The sequence below is a fragment of the Nilaparvata lugens genome, chromosome 3, assembly GCF_014356525.2.
Source record: "Nilaparvata lugens isolate BPH chromosome 3, ASM1435652v1, whole genome shotgun sequence".
Taxonomy (NCBI): Eukaryota; Metazoa; Arthropoda; class Insecta; order Hemiptera; family Delphacidae; genus Nilaparvata; species Nilaparvata lugens.
In genome coordinates this window covers 12,422,120-12,442,181 of record NC_052506.1, presented here as the reverse complement: position 1 = coordinate 12,442,181, position 20,062 = coordinate 12,422,120, and the positions used below count along the sequence as shown (strand labels likewise).

Below are 20,062 nucleotides of genomic sequence, written 5' to 3'. Positions count from 1 at the left end.
TCGAAGTATTCATAGCGATTTAATTAACAATGCAGCAAAAAATGTTAAATTCAACAATTCTTCACATATTAAACAAAGTCATACCCATAATCATTAGATTATGAATGAAACACCTAGAAACATTCCAAATTTCAACAAAAATAAAATATACTTGAGAATTTAAAGTATCAAAATGGCATTAAATGATTTTATCAACATTACGTCGATAGTGCTTAAATTAAAACATATAAGTGCATAAGAATATACATTATAATTATTATCACGTTTCGGGATGAAGGGAGATTTATACACAATTGAAATATACATATATTATATATTAGCACTATTCAACGATACATGATTTTGCAACTGTTGAACACTAACTATTACGTGCAACAGAAGTTATGATTGAGTCATTCAATTATGTGATTTTTTTTAATGTGTGAACACATGAATTCCATTTCGATTGGAAGAATGCACTGTTACCAGAAGTAATTCTCGGTTTGGGGGGCTCGCATAACCCCCACACCCCCGCCCAGCCTACGATAATTCATTGCACCACATAACCTCCACTGGTTTTGCTCTGGGTCGTAAACTTCTATTGTTTTGAGGTAGGCCGTTCCATCGAATCCACCGACAGCATACAATTGGCCGTTGACAACCGCCAATCCAACCTGAAATCACACACACATCAGTATCATAAAAGAAAATTCATTCCTCAATCAATTTTCTAAATCTAATATTAATTTTTAATCAGATTTCTAAATCTAATATTTCAGTACCTAATATTCATCCCATAACATTACATTCACGTACATAACTTTCTTAATGAAGCGATAAAATAACGCCTTAATAGTGTGAGCATGAACTAAAATGTTCAGGAGTAATAGAAGAAAAATATTTTTCAATCTGATTATGGCATCCTCATCAGCATTTTCAGATTTATAATTGATAATTAATTTTTTGCTGAGGGTGATGCCCACATGACCTCTAGGCTTGTGCGTGGGTAATGTGGCGGATGATAATGACAGAAGAATAGACCTACATTTTTAGGTGGGTTCTGAACCACCGGGAAACAATTTTACAACTCATGAATCATATTCAGAGGAGTTGACTCAAGCGGTAACCCTTCCAACGGGAGTACCAGGCGCATGATTCTAAAGTAATCCAAGAGATCAGCGCGACCACTGAGTCAAACCGCTACTTATCTAATCATTTTAGATTCGCCTATTTTGAAGGGCAATGCTTTGGTGTTTATATAAACTTTGGACAAATCATGTGACCAAATTCTAGTGTAGACTGAGTTTTAGGGAGCTGCCTATACTTAGCTCTGAATATTGTTATGGATACAAAATATGAATCAAGTCCAAATCTATGCAGGCAAAGTTTAGTCGAGTAAAGTAGAAATAACACAGAACAGTACAGTAGCAGTAGATGAGTAATTTGTATTTTATGTTAATTTAAAAATAATATATAGATAATAAGTTAGATCCGAAATGAATAATCTAAAAAGATAAACCTTTACCGATGAAATGTAATCGCCCTTTTTTATTGATACTAATATCAATATTGGGATCTGACGTAATAAGCTGATAGATTATAATACATAATAAATCCTATAGATTGGATTTGCTGATGGGACAAAGTGGATGGTCAGCTGTAAGTTTGAGAATCTATAGGATTTGCTGATGGGACAAAGTGGATGGTCAGCTGTAAATTTGAATAAGAGGTTGGAAGAGGGAATGAAGTAGTGACACAGCCCCCTTAGCATTTCCAGATTTATTTGATAACAGTTGTTTCAAACTTGAACTTTAGAGGAACCGTCAGCTTAACATGCAGGTTCGAAATACGAGAGTGGCCTGAAAAAGACTTTAGAAAAAAACCCGAGAAAGAACCCATGATCTCCAATTGTTATTGAAATTATGTGTTATACATAATTTAGCCAAGTAATTACCAACATAATGTAGTCAAACCAAAGATTCGACTACGGCCACTCATTTTTCTAAAAGCAACTACACATATATGATGATTTAGGAGCCTCGCTAATACAGAGTCCGGCATAAAAACCCGACGATTTTTGAGGGATAATAATCAAAGTATGTTCCGTACAATCAAGACATATAATATCAAATTAAAGATAAAATTTTGCAATTTACAGTGGATTACATAGATTTTCATTTGAAGATTATGTCATCCAAATGTTGTCCGTTACTTTTCACATACTCACTTAAGCTAATTCTAAAATTAGCCATTGCTCACTCAATCATCACTTGTGGAATTACTTAAATTTCTCGTGGAATGACTTCCTTTAGTTATGTGGATTATTGGCTGCCCAATAATGGTAATTTTGTTTATTCACAAATCCCAATAAATGAAAATGTGCCTAGTCACTTGAAAGAATAATGGCATCCTGGTGTACATTTTCGAGAATGATCTCGTAAGCGACTCTGCGATGTGCCCAATCATTTGCATTGCGTTGTTGCTCTAATATTATCTTATATGGATGGAATTTAGGTCGGAATGAAGAATTCGTCGTACACTTCGATCAGAAATGGCTAGTAACAGCATGTTTCGCTGCTGAACGTCGTGGAGACCGTGCAACAGCTACTCTTACCGCGTTAATGTTTTCAGGCGTTCTCACAGTCAGTTTTCGTCATGTTGGTTTTTTTTATAAAGCAGACGATGTGTTCCTGAAATCCCTTACCCACAGCAATATCGTATTCCTACTGGGAACAGGCGCGTGTCGATTTAAATTGAAATGTCTGCGAAATAAACGATGTGTTAAAATAACTAAGTCATTATTTTAAAAATAAGCTTCAATCACAAACGCTCGATGTTCACTTGACCACGACATACTGGCTACTGAAATAGACCTGTCGATGTACAAAATTCCCACCTTTTCAATGACAGTGGTGTCGACACAACAATTACTACAGAATCGTCAGATTAATATGCCGGTCCCTGTATAAACAATAATTTAATCAATCATAATTTATTTCTGGTGAGAACCAACCAATCAATCACTGACATCTTCGAATGATGTAACTCAAACTCACCCCACTTCGTCGTGACGTCATGGCGACGATAGGAGACCACGAGTTGGCAAGAGGATTGAAGCGCTCTGCACTAGACAACTCCATGCAGTCGTCGCGGCCCCCCACCGCGTAGATCACATTGTTGAACACCGCGCAGCCAAGGTGTTTTCTTCTCGTCGACATCGGAGGCATTTGAGTCCACTTGTTCTGACGAGGATCATACCGCTCCACTGCAACATAAATGTCACTTGAAAATTGTACATCAACAGTAGTTGGAGTAGCTGAAGTTATATAGATTTGTATTGTTCATACCGCTCCAATGCAACATACATACCACTTGAAAATTGAACATCAACAGTAGTTGATGACAAGTAGCAGATAAAATTGTTTGTAAAAGTTATATATCTTTTTATTGTTATAAATTGTATTTCATAGCTAGAAACTGGATTTGATTTTGACGGCCATCACAATTTGAATATGATAGATTCAAAGAAAACGAAAGGTTGAATTGTTAAAAGATAGAACTTGAGAAATTGTTGTAACGAGAGGTAAAAAATATAGTTGGAAGATAAAAGAGTGAGAGATTGTTAAAACGAGAGGCTAAATAATTGTTGATGGATCAAAGCGTAAGATTAAAACAGAGCAGTCTCTTAGGCTGGGGTTGGGCCAAACGAGCGAAAGCTTGTTCTGAATAAAGATTCATAAAAATTGATAAAGCCAGTTCAAAAGTTCTAAAGCCATGAAGACTAACATTTTGTATTCATACAATTTTGGAGAAATAATTTATCATACTTCCCATATGTCGGGTTGTTTCTATTTTCTACGAGCTTTAAGCTCCAACTAAGAACATATGAATAAGTGAGAATGGTTAGGAGTGGGAATGGTTATTTGTGAGGATATACCTGTACATAAATGGTTATCTGTGAGGATATACCTGTACATGAATGGTTATCTATGAGGATATACCTGTATTGAGTGGACACTGTCCATCTGAGCCCCCGATAGCATACAAGTAGCCGCCCAGCACCGCCACAGCCACTCCCAGTCGCCTCGTTGTCATGGGGGCCACTTTGCCCCACTTGTTCTCTTTCGGGTCGTATCTGCAGTCGAACAATACAACATAACATAGGAGTTGAGCAAGAAGACAAGAGAGTTTTATAATACATTTTGAAATACGTAAAATTAACTTTGTTGTTTATTGTGATAAGTTCTAAATAGTGTGTTTTTCTTTTCGGTCTCAAGATGTTATAGCGTGTTTTGAAAGTTTGGAATTTTTTAAATATTTTTAATTGATTTAATTCAATTTAGAAGTACTTTTTTAATTTTGTGCGTTTTCGAATTGTAAATTGAGTGTGTAACTAAGAATGTTGAAGTGACACATAACCTAACTACATTTGGACTGTTGTATAAATTAGAATTGGAACCGGTTTGGGCGTACGCCTGTGGTACTTTTCTGTAAGTTGTGTAATTCTGAATGATTAAATAAATTAATACCTCTTTCAATGTCAGAAATTCCAAACAATGATTACGTATTAATTATGAATCAACAATCAATATTTTAGTAAATTTAGTTGATTATTCAATAAGTAATTTTATTCTATTAAAATGTGGATAATCTTTTATTACATTCATCTATAGCTGTAGAAACTGAAATGTTTTAGATTCTATTTTATTCAAGAATGATCTCTGAAGGATTCAGGTGTCTATGATCATGAAATCATTGTCACTAATCAAATAGACACAAATATTAGTTGAAACTCAACGGTTTTCTATCACTCTCAAGCCTTGAGTACACCACTGCGATTCGCATAACGGCGAGGACAACTATTTCACTACTGATAAAAAATCACGCTTTCGTCGCCATCACGCGAATCGTAGTGATGTACAAAAATGCGTTATTCAATAGCCCAAGTTGTATTTATTGTTTATTTAATACATATAGTTATAAAATACTTTGGACAAGAATATTACAGTAATCAAAACGCAATGGATTTTTCGATTATTTTGATTTAACTATTTCAGTACATCTTTAACTTTATTCATTCATACAGTAAGTACATTATCAAAATGATAGGGAGAGAAAAATAAGGTAACCTTGTGCTACTCCTCTCCCAGATTTAGATAAGGTTACACATAGTCCAAAATTGGTTAAGTCTTGTAGTTCTTCACTTCACAAAATGTTCAGTCCTTAATTATATTCATAAACAATCATTATCACATGATACATATATTTTGTTACTGCGGATGACGCTCACATGAGCTTTTTGCCTGGGCATGGGTAATGGAAAAAACGAGGTTGTTTTTATGAGATGATCTAATGTCCATGCCTTCGGCAGGATTCGAACTCACGTCCAGGTTGCACTAGCAGACTACAGGAAGCAACGCCTTAGTCGTATCGCCTAGTCGTATCGGCTATTCTGGCTGGCATTACTCAATAGTAGAATATAGTTTCTTTAAAGTTTGGACTTTTCTAATTGTCTGTAGGTTAATTGATTTAGCCTAATTCATTCTAGAAGTATTTTTAAATTGTAAAATGCTTTTTGATTGTTTCGGATTGTGAATTAGAATGTGTAATTCGAACATGTAAAAGTGACACATAACCTAGCTACATTTGGACTGTTGTATAAATTTCGTATAACTAGAACCGTTTGGGCTTAAGCCTTTCGTACTTTTCTGGAAGTTGTGTAATACTGAATGATTAAATAAATGAAAATAGTACGGATCATCATCATCATCATCATCATCATCATCACCATAACAACTTGATTATGAAGACAATTTAAATATTTGTCAAAAACAAGAAACAAGACTCGACAAGAAAACTTAGACTAGGAGAAGTAACACATCATTAACTGAGGTTGGATAATGATTATTTTTGATAACAAAATCATGACACTAGTTAATCAATTTGTTTTTAAATCGAATAATACCATAGAGTAAAGATACTGTTTTAGAAACCTATTTATTTGTATCTGATGATACATACATCAGTTGCGTTGATTTAGTCTGATTCGATAATAAAATGGCCAATTTCTCTACAGATGAATGTTTTTAATGAATTAATCATAATGGATGCAACAAGATAGCTTACCGTTCAACGTGATTCAAGCACTGAACTCCATCCTGTCCGCCAACGGCATACAGAAAGCCATCGAGTACGGCGACTCCCACACTGGTTCTGCACGAGGTTGTAGGAGCCACGTCACATGACCACTGGTTTGTTTGTGGATCGTACCTATAACATTAAAAACAACGCATGTCATTATTGATTTTTTGTGTTAAATTGTATAAAATGACTCGACAAGTTTGAGATAAGAAAACACGCTACGCAAAATGTCATCTTCTAATCTTCTTCTTTCATTCATATTAATTTTTGGCGTTAAGCTGTTCAAGTGAGCAGAGCTCTTGTTAATTCTATTTTCTTGTTAATTGTTAGTTTCATTCAATATAGAATAGAATGGCCCGGTTACACAAAAGCAGGTTGAATTTTAATCGTGGTTAATTTCACGAGAACCAATCAGAGAAGGATTTTTTGAAAAGACGGCTTCTCTCATTGTTTCTCGTGAAATTAATCACGATTAAAACTTGACCGGCTTTTGTGCAACTGGCACAATGACTTTTTATTTGATGACGTGGCGAAGTTTGGACAGTAATGTCCACTCTACCACTTAACCACGTAATACATCCTACGAATACTATCATACAACATAAATCATACAAGAGATTTTCCTGCTACCTGAATAGATCCGTATGATAATTTGATGAGAAATGACGATTAAATACCCCAAAAATGACGATAATCCTTAAAACTTGAATATTTAAATAATTTCTTCAAATGAGCCTATAATTCTCTACCACATGAGATCGTACTGAGAGATTGTCAATAATATTATCATAGCCATGATGTGAGAGATTATACGATTTATGTAATAAAAAATATTATATTTTTAATTAAATAAATAAAATAAATGTTCATTTCCCAAAAAAAAAACTAAAACTACAACATTAATTACACAAAATATTGGATAAATTACATACAATAGTTAGTTACAAAAAATTTGTATAATGTGTCCTCTACTTGTTTAATTTTTCTGTGTGGAAATTGACCTACTCCACTATGGCGTACCATGTTCTAGAGTAGGTTGTTTGTTTTTTTTGTGCGTATTATTTATTAGTTAGTGTTTAGTAAGTCATTAGGTGGTTAGTTGTTGTTTGAAATAATGTTTTCTATGTTCTGTCTTCCTTTGCTCATCAACCAATTGTGTACTATTGTTTTGAACTCTCTAGGATGATTAATCTGTTTAAAGTTTGCAGGAAGTAGATTATATATAATGTTGGTGCTAAATGATTGAAATGTCTCTGGTATAGTGCCTTCCTTACAACACTGGTGATGAGAAGATTCCTGTATCTGGTTATTCATTCTATAATTAATTTATAATTTATATTATTAATTATTCAATATATGAGCAACAATAGCAAATAATCAAATTATTCTCTACCACATAAGTTCGTACTGAGAGATTGTCATTAATTATCACATCCATAATGGTAGGGATTATACGATAGATGTGATAGAAATGAAATTCAATATTGGAGCAACCCAGCAAACTGGGTTTGCGACGCTCCAGTTCTTAATTTACGACGGCTTGCCAGTTAGTTCACATTATTTGACGTTAAAAGATTTAAAAAGATCTATCAATCTATAGATGATTCATTCATGAGAGAAAGCTCGGACCCCATAAGGTCACTGAATTTTAAACTTTTTCTCCACTTTGACTGAATCATCTATAACAACCTAAAGATCTCTCAGAACCTCTCATATTATCAGCTGTGCTTTTAGAATTAAATTTGTTTTTCGGTACTACTTCAAAATTATTTCTTTAATATGTGAATATTTCCTATTGTTTTAGTTAATAATGTGAAATATTTTTCTATGTTTGGTTTTGAAGCATCTAAATTTTGAAAATTTACTTTGTGAAAATATTTAAGGACTGAAAATTTTGAGAACAAGACTGTGAACAACCTATTTCGGACTATGTGTAACTGTAACCATAGGGAAACAATAGCATAAGTAGATATCCCATGGTATAGGGCGTTTATGTCGCAATTTTCAACGTTAACTCAAGCCGATAGTCCACGTAGTTCTTTCCCGTGAAGCTGTGTGACGCTGGCAGTCTCTCATATTGTGCCGTTCATACACTCTCACCTCAACAAAACAGTAAAAATCGACAATAATCGGCTTGAGTTAACAGTGAAAGTTGCGACATAAACGCCATATACCATGGGATATCTATGTACGCTATTGTTTCTCTATGCTGTAACCTTATCTAAATTTGGGAGAGGAATAATACAAGGTTACCTTATTTTACCACTCCCTATCATTTTGATGATGTACGTATTGTATGAATGAATGAATAAAGATCAACAATAAATTTCAGGTGTAGCTACATGTTTCCCGATTTAATTGAGTCAACAAATAATTAGAGCAGACGAATTCCTACCGTTCGATACTGTTGAGATACGATTGTCCGTCGTGGCCACCGACAGCATACAAGAGATCATTGAGGACGGCCACACCCACACCGCAGCGCCGTTTGCTCATGGAGGCCACCATCTTCCAGTCGACCGTCTGCGGGTCGAACCTCTCGACCGACGCAATCGCATCGCCACTGCACCACCCACCAACTGAAACCATCAATCACACCATTAGATATGCTGAGAATTGAAAATAAAATTCATTGCTAAAGACTATCAGTAAACTTACAGAATTAGCACACGGAATTATTTATCTATTTTGAAATACATATTGAGAAAATATGAAATACATAATTATAAAACCATAATACACTGTCTACCGCAAAAAATACACTCTATTGCCAAATATATCGATCGGTAAACATACAGGATCCAGAGTGACCACCCACTTTAAAATAGAAAAATCATGAGTAATTCCCGGTTTTCCAGAGTGAAATTTCAAATTTTCCAGTTAGAGTTCCGGTATTTGAGGAACAAGATACATTCGTAAAGAATTTATTATGGAAATCTTCAGTTTGATCTTCCATGACGAATTGCAAATAGCATATTTTAATTCCCAAATAAGCTCAAAAATTTAATTTTTTACATGACAAGAAAATCGATGTTTTTTAGATATTTTATTTTTAAGTTAGGTAGTTCAAAAACATTGCCAATTATTATTGCTAGCCATATTTTTTGTTTATTTGAGTTTATTGTTATGTACACTTCTTAACTAAATTAATTGAAACCTATGAAAAATTAATTAATAATTAAAAAAATTCATGAGGAATTCACGGTATTTTTACCAGTTAGTAAAATCATGAGGAATTCAAGGTTCTCCTGGTTTTCCCGGTAGGTGGCCACCCTGAGAATCAGCACACGGATTTATAAAAAGCATAATACACTTTGGTATTCATGCACTGTGTACCGCAAATAACATATACTCCAGCACCAATGCAGTTTTATAAAATAGGATATAAACTAAACCTTTTCTTATGAAACAGAAACCAATGTAACCATCGTTTTCCGTAATAAGTTATTGTGCTTTTCGATGAAGGTTATTTTTTCACCTAGTGACTGGATCAACATTTCAATAGAAGATAACTTAATTGCTGTTAAATCCAATGAATCTAATAAAATGTTTTCATTTGTAGTACTGTAGTGGTTATAATTATATCTCTAAAACCAAGCTAAAACGTGATTTTTGAGGTGAAAGGGTGAATATGGTTATTCAAGGGAAGAAGGTATTTTTCAGAAGAATTGGTTGGTAAAAACAGGGATGTTGGTAACTTAGCCGAAAAAATTGTTTAGTGAATATGATGTCTAAAATGATTTTTTCAATAATTCAGAACAATGAATTTTCAAAATCTGCTATCTTGGGACGGTTCTTCATATTCTTGTGAATTCTAATTCCATTGTTGTGTAACATCTTGTTTTATGAATTTTGCTTACATTCTCGAATATTGAGTCAGCGATAAAATGTGATTAAAAATAACAATCAATTCCTTTGATAATAAAGTGCACATTGCAAAGTTGTATCATGAAATTTATAGAAGAGCAAATAAAATAATCAAGTTCACTCCCTCACCCTTTCTAACGTTTCAGCATATTTTGTGAACGATTTAAAAATATATGCAGGTATGAAGAGAATTTATAGAAAAATCACAATTGTACTGTTGTCTGCTCAAGAAAAGGAGAGACGGATGAAAACAATGATAAAACACGAAATTGAACAGAACCCACCGGCAAAGAGAACTTCTCCCCGTCTTGTGGGCTTTCGGGGCCGAGTTCGGGGTCCTTGCATGAGAGGACGCTCCTGAGGTAGCAGCAGGTAATTCTTAGCCTCGTCGACCAAATCGCGGCACGCTTCGTCACTTCGTACTAGAAGGTCAGAGCCAACGGTTCCAACTAAGAATTTCGGACTAAGAAGAGGTAGACGCACATGTTGTAGAACCTGAAAATGAATCGTGATAAAGTATAATACTGTATAATATTTACAAGTTACTTGAAGGAATTTTATGAATAATTTATTAATTTTATTAATATTCAAGAATAATTTGCAAATGAGAAGTATAAAAATTAATTACAACCTTGAATGTGAGTATTGAATGAGAGTAAGGCTGGTCACACACCGATTAGTCAAGACAAGACTAGTCACGTTTAGTCACAATACTTCACATAGACATGGAGTCATGTCTAATTGCAATGACTAATCATTTGTGTCCTACCAATTGTGTGTTGTCCAATAATTAATTGAATAATTAAATTGAAATAATTTATAATTTAAATTTAAATAATTGATTAATTAATTAAATAATTGTGTTGTCCATAATTGTGCATGTCCAATAATTGTGTGTTGTGTCATAAGCATCAATGTGAAGTATTGTGACTAAACGTGACTAGTCTTGTCTTGACTAATTGGTGTGTGACCAGCCTAACAGTTACTGAAAAGTTTTATTATCAATTTCCTTTTTAAATTTGCGTCACCGATTTGTGATAGAATTTGAAAGTGTTTCTTCTCTGACAGTCTATTCAAACATAAAATTGAAAAATCATGTGGAAATTGCAACTCTTACTCCTACTACACACATCTTAATATTTAAATACTCGAATCGACATTATAATTTTACAGGCATGGTGCGACCTCTAGAATTTTGAAATGAAAATGGAATGAATAAGATTTTTTCATTCAAAGAATAGTACAATAACAGAAAGATTTTATCATTGAAACAAATAACTTTTACAGTATTATTTGGCTTAATGATTAGGTTATTTTATATGAATGAATCGATCAAACTGAAAGAAAAATGTAAATGTTTGGAGTTGAAGAAAGATTACTATTATAATGTTGATTACTATAATAATATTGATTCGGGTAATATAATGATGAGTGTGGCTGTGCATTACTTGTACGTTGTACATTAGTATCAAGTGTTATGATTTTAATAATGATGTTGGAAGAAACAAAAAGAAAAAGAAACTTTATAAGCGGATAATTATATCGTCATTAATGTACTATAATGGATGTAGTTTTGTAATATCGACAAGAAATATCGATGGTCTCTTAAGAATTCAAGGTATTAATTTTCTACATCTCCCAGTGTAGCCGGGAATACATAGAGAAGTGCTGAACACAAACATAAAAAAACTATGTGAAGAACTAAGTGCATAAGAAGAACGTATGCTCTTCATCAACATAGAAGACAATTCTTTGAAAAACGTCCCTCCTACATGGGAGCTAAGTTCTTCAATTAGATACCAATTGATATCAATTATTATATCAGAGAGAAGGATAGTACGGATTTCAAAACAGAATTGAAAATACATTTAATTTCAATTAGTCCATACAAGTCTTTCTCAACTGATTATTGTGAATTATCATTTTATCTTAGTCTTGACACTATTTATAATGCATAATACTCAATGATAATAATAATGAACAAACTGGACACTTAATACTTTAAATTGAAAATACAATAAAATAGCTCACCTGTGACAAATGCTGTCTCCTTTCGGATACATTATATTTAACCCAAGACATCACTGCACTGAATACTTGTTCTTCAGTCCTTACATTCAATTCATCACTAGAAATTATATCAACCAGTTGACACACAGGAAGCAATAGGAATTCTTCGCTTTCCATTACCTGAAACACAAAAAAATCCACATAGATTATTTTTTTATTCATATTATATTATACAAGAGTTTTTAATAGAATAATTTAATTGAATGATGGAATCTAATAGAATATTCAACAATTAACAAATTACAATATTAGTGATGATTGTATTTAATAGTATGGAACCCACCTCTTGGAAATTGTGTTGCGTGAATTTATCAGCGATTCGCAACAATTCGCGGCATGAATGTGTGTCTGCAAAAGCACGAATTCCTAAACAATTGGATGGATCCAGCTGCCGTTTCAAAAACTCGCAGCATATTTCTTGAATTTCAGCCAACTGAAGTAAACATGCTGGAAAATAAGAAAATATTCACCATTAACATTGTAAATGTAAATTATTAACATGGAATGAAATATATTTATTTATTATTTTACAAAGGCGACTTTCTAGAAGTATTTTAAGCCTAGGTGATGATGATGGGATGAATGATAATACAATGAAGGTAGAGTTATGAATGAATAAAAATTATAGGTTATGCTATCCACTTGAATTGATTTGAGTCCACTTCAATAAACCTTCTTGAAGCGAAAATTGAGTGTGATTTGTATTCTGGGTTTCAACAGTGAAGAAAGGATATTTTATCAAGACAAATAAGCATACTTTGAAGAACCTATTGAACTACCGAGGAAGTTTATAAAACGTTTTAATTTGCTTAGAAATAACATGTTACACTTTCATGATAGTTCAAGAAAAAACCAAACCATAAAAGAAACAAAGCAGCTTGTTTCAAAGAAATATTGTCAAAAAATATTATTTTGAAAAGAGAACCTTTACTTTCACTTTTTGTGTAGTTGATAAGTTGATATTGTGGTAATTATTAATATTAAATGAAAAAGACTGAGAAATTGTCAAAAAACCACAGATTATTGATACTTAGAAAGACCGGTTTCGGTTATTACATTCGGTTATTGACAATGGTGTAATAACCGAAACCGGTCTTTCTAAGTATCAATAAATCTGTGAGAAACGTTATTAAACCATTGTCAATCTCTGATAATCTCAATCTCTGTTTATTAGAGATTGACAATGGTGTAATAACCGAAACCGGTCTTTCTGAGTATCAATAAATCTGTGGTTTTTTGACAATTTCTTAGTCATTTAATAGATACTTTACTTGTTAGTTGTTATACTATCTTCATAAAATAATTTAGCTATCTATCGCCTTGTATTAAGCGTGAATATTTGTTGTTTTAAAGTCACATTTATTTCAATTAAAATTCTATATCTGATAAAATATTATTAGTAGTAAGCTAAATTATTTTATGAAGATAGTATAACAACTAACAAGTAAAGTTTCTATTAAATGAAAAAGACTAAGAAATTGTCAAAAAAACACAGATTTATTGATATTCAGAAAGACCGGTTTCGGTTATTACATTCGGTTATTGACAATGGTGTAATAACCGAAACCGGTCTTTCTAAGTAACAATAAATCTGTGAGAAACGTTATTAAACCATTGTCAATCTCTGATAATCTCAATCTCTGTTTATTAGAGATTGACAATGGTGTAATAACCGAAACCGGTCTTTCTGAGTATCAATAAATCTGTGGTTTTTGACAATTTCTTAGTCTTTTTCATTTAATAGAACCTTCACTTGTTAGTTGTTATACTATCTTTATAAAATAATTTACTACCAATAATTTTTTATCAAATATAAAATGTAATTTGAAATAAATGTGATTTTAAAACAACAAATATTCACGCTCAATACAAGGCGATAGTGCCGATACTATAAAGAAAGGCTTTTTGATATGCTTTGAATTGTGCTCAATCGAGGGTTGACAAGATTGAAATCGCAATAAGTCTGGTTTATGATAAGCCTAGAGGTGCGATCAACAGTGGTGTAGTAACGTTGATAATGTACGTACTCACGCACAATTCAAATACATCAACTTTCTAAGGGCCGGTTTCCGAGCTCGGGATTTAGAAAAGTTCTAGACTTTCAACAGCTGGAGTCAGAAAATTGGCTTTCCGAAACAGGGTGTAGTCGTAGTTTTTATGATAATCTCCTATGATTTTCTCATTTTTATAATTGAAAACGTTTTCCCTTGACGAAGTGAAACATTCCCAAGTAATTCAAAATAGCTGAAACTTTACACTATTTTCTCTTCATTTTGTGTTCAATTTTCTAGTTTTTCGAAATTTAATTTAAACATTGACTACGATTACGCCCCGTTTCGGTAAGCCAATTTTCTGACTCCAGCTGTTTAAAGTCTAGAACTGGCAAAATCCAGAGCTTGGAAACCGGCCCTTAGTTACCTCCAGAAAATAAGACATTTCATTCAAATAATTTAGATTTTTTACAATATTCAACTTCTAGTTAGTGAATATATTCAATTGATTCAGTGATAACCTGATTCAAGTAAACAACTACTATATAGTTTATTTTAAATTATGAAACCCCCGATATTTACCTGCTGGTAATAGAGTTTGTACGTTGGCTTCTTCTACAACTATATGCGAGGTATAACAAAAATCGATTAGTAGTTCCATAGCAACTTCATCAATATCACGGATTGTTACTTCGGTTTGCCTCGACTCTGCTAGTTCGCCAGTGAACATTGCTCTGAAGTACGGACTGCACGCTGAGAGGATCACCCTGTAAAAACCACATTCAATATCAATTAATGTCAACCACCCAATAAAGCGTAATCAGTATTTATCATTCTTGAAACAGTGATCTCGAAAGAACATTGCATCAAAATGTAATTGCATGAAATTGTGATTTATGGAAAATACTCACAGATGAAGGTAATCTAGGTGTTATCTAGGTATCATACTAAGATGTGAAGATGTAACAATAATTATTGAACAAAAATAAAAATTTAATGCGATCTCTCTAATACGATGGAAATTAATGCGATCTCTCATTAATTTCCATCTGTAGATGTGAAGATGTGTCAGATATCCATAATTAATGACACCATACTTTCTATATGATGAGACTGAAGACTAGGAATCGTCATTTGGATGAATTTTCTTCAAAGTAGAACCCTTGCTTGAGCATTTTGACAGCGCTTTTTCCATTGATTATAGGAAGTCCTCCTAGAGCTGCTCGGGTAGAATTCTATTTTTTTAAATCACTTTTTGCTATTAAAAAGAACGACTAACAGTCAGATCAGTCATCTGACTGCTAGTCGTTTTTTTAATAGCAAAAAGTGATTTAATAAAAAACAGTTCGTGATGGAAAACAACATTGAAGAATGCTATTATTTTTTTTATTGAGGTTGCTCATCGACATCCTGGACTGCTTTGATTTGGTCAAATCGCTTTCCTTTCTTGGCTCTAGGAAAAATCAGGAAAGAGCTAAGTCAAGTCTGCATGGTGGATGCAGTGATGTTCAACTTGGCCAAAGTATCAGTAACGACGTTCAATGTGTGAACAGGTACATACATTGTCGTGGTGGTTGCTCATGACCAAATTCTGAAATTCTGACACAATCCTGGTTATGTGATCGAGTCCCAGTTCATCGCCAATCAGTCTAGTACTAACGTGACGGTTTGTATTTGGTTTTGGATTTGTGTTCATGAGCTGGAGTATAGGAAGTTTTGTAGGCTGTTGTCGTGACGTGAGAGTCATCAGCTACCCTCTGTACTCACTGAGAAATGATAAAACCAGTGGACTTGTGGAACAGTTTGAGACTGTTTCATTTAATTGGAATCGCAGTTCATCTACAGAGCCACATAGAACGAACCATCTGCAGCCATCAAGCTATTTGTGTTTTAAGTTGTTTTAAACTTTGACAAAGTATGTCTGGCGACTGCCGGTCAAGAACTGAATATACTTAATTCATAAACTGACAAACTCTGTCCACATTATTGTTCGTTCGACTGGTTGAGGACTCCCTGAACGGGCGTTCTGGCGGCCAAATTTTGACCGTTTCTGCCAATCGAGAACCGTGACATGACTTTTTCCTTGAAGTATCATAAGCAATGTCTCCGAAGCGGTTGTCTCACACAAAATTTGATCGTGTAACGCTGCTCCAAATTCTAATCCATTTTTGACTCTCTACTTTTTCGACCGAGGAAAGAAGGTACCAACATCACAAGCACCACCTGCTCACTCCGGAGTTTTGGAGGCTGGATGAATTCCCAGCTGTAGTCTGTTAAAAGCTGACACCAGCCTCGACTACACCCAGCTGGTGGGACTGGTTTGCACGCACCACTTCTCAGGAAAAAATCAGTCTTGAAACATTTGTGACAGACTCTGTATTTTTGGAAGAGAATGAATATTATTTGTGAGAAAAAATACTTTGTACAAGAGATCGTGAATAATTGTAAAAACTTAAACTATTTTCACTGAATTTCATTGAAGATGGAACCCAGCGCCCAATAGACCGTCTTCACACTTTTACAGTTATCGGCCGACACTCAGAATTATTGTCCTTCGATTGGCTGCTAATCAACTGAATGTGTGAATTATCCAATCGGAGGACAATTCTGTGTAAGTGTGAAAACGGTCAATTATTATTATTCGTCCAATTTACCACCCACGGAAGTGGTATTTGGATATGTCGATAATATTTATTTAAATCAAGTCATACAGGGTGCAGCAGTGAATCCCGCATTTTTGAAATAGGTGTAAAAAATAAACGGACGTAGATATCAAAGTTATATTCATAAAATATTTTTCTACATTAAAAAGCATTTAAGAAACATTGAAAATAATCACTGTTTGAAAATAACATCAGCAAGATGGCGGCCTTCCCGAGTACGGCATTAGCGAAGCTGTTCATAACATCACGAAGCATAAGCTGAGGAATTCTTAGGCTGAGAACTTTAGGTATTGGAGTGACCAGAACCCGCAACAATTACATCAAAAACCTCTCCATTCATCTAAGGTAACAGTTTGGTGCGCAATGTCCTCGTCGGGTATCATAGGCCCTTATTTTTTTGAAAACGAAAGAGAGCGATCTGTTACTGTGAATGCTGAGCGCTATTCAACAATGTTAAGGACATTCTTCATTCCTCAGCTTCGGCAACATGAAATGAATGAAGAAACATTGTTTCAACAAGATGGAGCAACAAGTCACACAGCCCGCGTGAGCATGAATGTTCTTAACGGAGTTTTTCCGAACCGAGTGATTCCCCGCAATGGCCCGGTTCCGTGGCCGCCCCGTTCACCAGACCTCACTGCGTGTGATTTTTTCTTGTGGGGTTACCTAAAGAGTAAAGTATACGAAGAAAGACCTCATACTGTTGGTGAACTGAAGGCAAGAATCCGGCTAGAAATTGAGAGAATTCCTCAGCCTATGCTTCGTGATGTTATGAACAGCTTCGCAAATGGCCTGCGCGAATGCCGTACTCGGGAAGGCCGCCATCTTGCTGATGTTATTTTCAAACAGTGATTATTTTCAATGTTTCTTAAATGCTTTTTAATGTAGAAAAATATTTTATGAATATAATTTTGATATCTACGTCCGTTTATTTTTTACACCTATTTCAAAAATGCGGGATTGACTGCCGCACCCTGTATTTCAATTATTTTAGATAGCAAAATTACATGAAAATATGTAGCTTACATAATAATACTGAGCAGCCTAACTCATCTCGTAATGTGCTTCAAATTCATCAATTGAGTATGCACAAATACTCAAAATCTGCTCCTTCATCAATACTACATAACCTAACTACATTTGGACTGTTGTATAAATTTGGAATTGGAACTGTTTTGGGCGTTTTAGCCTGTGGTACTTTCCTGTGTAATTCTGAATGATTGAATAAATACTCTGAATTTACGTCCTGTATACGCGACAAGACCTGCAAGACTGTATAATTGCTGCAAGACTTTACAAAACAAGTGCAATTTGATAATCATTGGATTGAATAATCTAATCCCAATTCAGTTGAGCGTATCGTTCTTTTTCATTAATAATTATAGTGGGTAATTTGAAAGAAACCAACCTGTGCGCGAATATCTTGCGGGGCCCGACATTGAGCACGACGTCACAGAGCTCGCGATGACGCCGCAGAACGTTGAGCTCGGTGAGGGTGCCGCGCGGGTGCTTCTCGGAGGTGTGGGCGAGGCGGGCGGGGGAGGGGGCCCCCTGGTCCCCCCCGCCACCGACCCGCTCAGCCCCACCCACCATGTCGCCCATCCTGGAGCGCGCTAGACCGGCCAGTTGCAGTCGCAGCGGCGGCGACGCCCAACCCCACACCGAGTCAATCTCAACAAACAAAACATACAAAATTAATACAGTCAATCTCAACAAACAAAATTAATTCAACTCAACAAATCATTATATTCATGATATCACATTCTCATGTGTATTGAAATACACAATACATGTGTATTTCAACTCAAAGTTTACGTACAGCACATACTTGAACAGTAAAATAATGCTTTAATACTTAAAGTTGTTTCCAGGAACTGAGATTTCAAGATTGGCAGTGTCGAAAATTTCTGTCACATACGTTTAAAACAGGGGTGCCTAACCTTTTAATGTGAGATCCAAATTTAACTTCAATTTAATAGTGGCGGGCCGCAATGTACCTAAGTTCCTTTATTCTAAATGTTCTGCTCCCAGCACCTCAATAGCTAATGAGAATCAAAATGATCCTACCTTCCGGTATTGTAAATTTTCTCCACCCAGCACCTCAATAGCTAATGAGAATCAAAATCAGAATCAGAATCAAATGAGAATCTAATCAGAATCAGAGCTAATCAGAATCAGAATCAGAATCAAATGAGAATCTAACTGATCCCAAATCAGTTAGAGCTAAAACATAAGTTAGGAAGTTGACTCTAAAATAAAAAATTATATTTAAGAAAAGCGACATGTTCAAACTGATAAAGTACCTAACTTTTTGTTAGTGGTTTCATTGTAACTTTTAAAAGCATCATTTTATAAGGGCCGCTGGCAGCATAAACTGGCATTGAGGGTCGAATCCGTCCCTCGGATTGTCGACCCTTTTTCAAAATAGGCTAAACAGTGTGTGCTGTATTCTTATGTTGTTGAGCTGGTAGATCCCCAAAATAGAGGCTCAACACTCAACTCTCTTAGTGAGCAGAGTGACCATTTTAGGAGTTTGTTGTTCACAATTTTATAGAACCAGGAGGATTTCTTTGCCTTGTAACTTGTAGATAAAATAATTGCAATCAACCTGTACCGTACCGCAATGTAATGTTCTACAACAATGCCTAAGTTGCCATTACGGTAATTTATTTACTAAGGTATGGTAATAAATAAAATACTTAACAGTTGCTTAAACAGTACAGTATTCAAGAGTTCAAGAAAAGAATATATCTAAACCAAGGAGCAGAAACAGTGGTCAATACCTGAATGATACAGTAAAAGAAATAAGCATAAATCCTATTTTTACCTTTGGAAAAAGATGAACTATATATTCTTACCTTTGATAAGTTTGATCACCAGTTTAAGAAGCCTATAAAGACTGGCACTGGTTTTAGCTCAAAAGATCAACATCAACTTGAGAAAAAGAACAACACAAGTAAATTTCACTGGCTCTATCCAATAGGTTATTATTGATAGCTTATTTGAAAGAGTGATCTTACATAGGTAAATGTCTTTTTCATTCAGCTTATGGCTTTTTCATTTACATTTATTACACTTTCTATTAAATCAAAATACGAAAATTTCTTAGATAATTCAGAAAATAACACCTAAAAACACTGTCATATGTCGTAAATTTTGTAAAATTTCTGCAGCTGCAGCAGGAGCAGACAGAACACAGAAGTCACACACATACACAGATGGAACAGCGCAGCCAACTACGTTATCCATAATCATCGCTTGAATATTGAGAATATACTTTTCAATTTTTTTCAAATAATCAACATGATTTGTTTTAAATTATTCAAATAAATTCCTTTTCCTCTCAATCAT

At 34.4% G+C, this 20,062-nt stretch overlaps 1 protein-coding gene across 1 annotated transcript; it reads right to left on the bottom strand.

The window, feature by feature from the left end:
* Positions 1-19,922, bottom strand: LOC111049245 (kelch-like protein diablo). Its single transcript, XM_039425388.1, has 11 exons — positions 19,570-19,922; positions 18,120-18,382; positions 14,631-14,815; positions 12,341-12,504; positions 12,019-12,177; positions 10,272-10,482; positions 8,516-8,699; positions 6,106-6,249; positions 3,981-4,114; positions 3,036-3,244; positions 1-653 (listed from the first exon to the last, which is right to left on the bottom strand). The coding sequence occupies exons 2-11, from the start codon at positions 18,311-18,313 to the stop codon at positions 462-464; spliced, it is 1,776 nt and encodes a 591-aa protein (XP_039281322.1). The 5' UTR covers positions 18,314-18,382; positions 19,570-19,922; the 3' UTR covers positions 1-461.
* Positions 19,923-20,062: the final 140 nt, after the last annotated feature.

What these genes read in the sequence shown, in the direction of transcription:
- LOC111049245 (XM_039425388.1), bottom strand. Translation starts at nt 18,313, where the DNA reads ATGGGCGACATGGTGGGTGGGGCTGAGCGGGTCGGTGGCGGGGGGGAC. An exon ending in CGCAACACAATTTCCAAGAG is followed by an intron (nt 12,178 to 12,340) that starts GTGGGTTCCATA and finishes TTTGTGTTTCAG; the next exon opens with GTAATGGAAAGCGAAGAATT. An exon ending in GGGAGAAGTTCTCTTTGCCG is followed by an intron (nt 8,700 to 10,271) that starts GTGGGTTCTGTT and finishes TGATGGTTTCAG; the next exon opens with TTGGTGGGTGGTGCAGTGGC.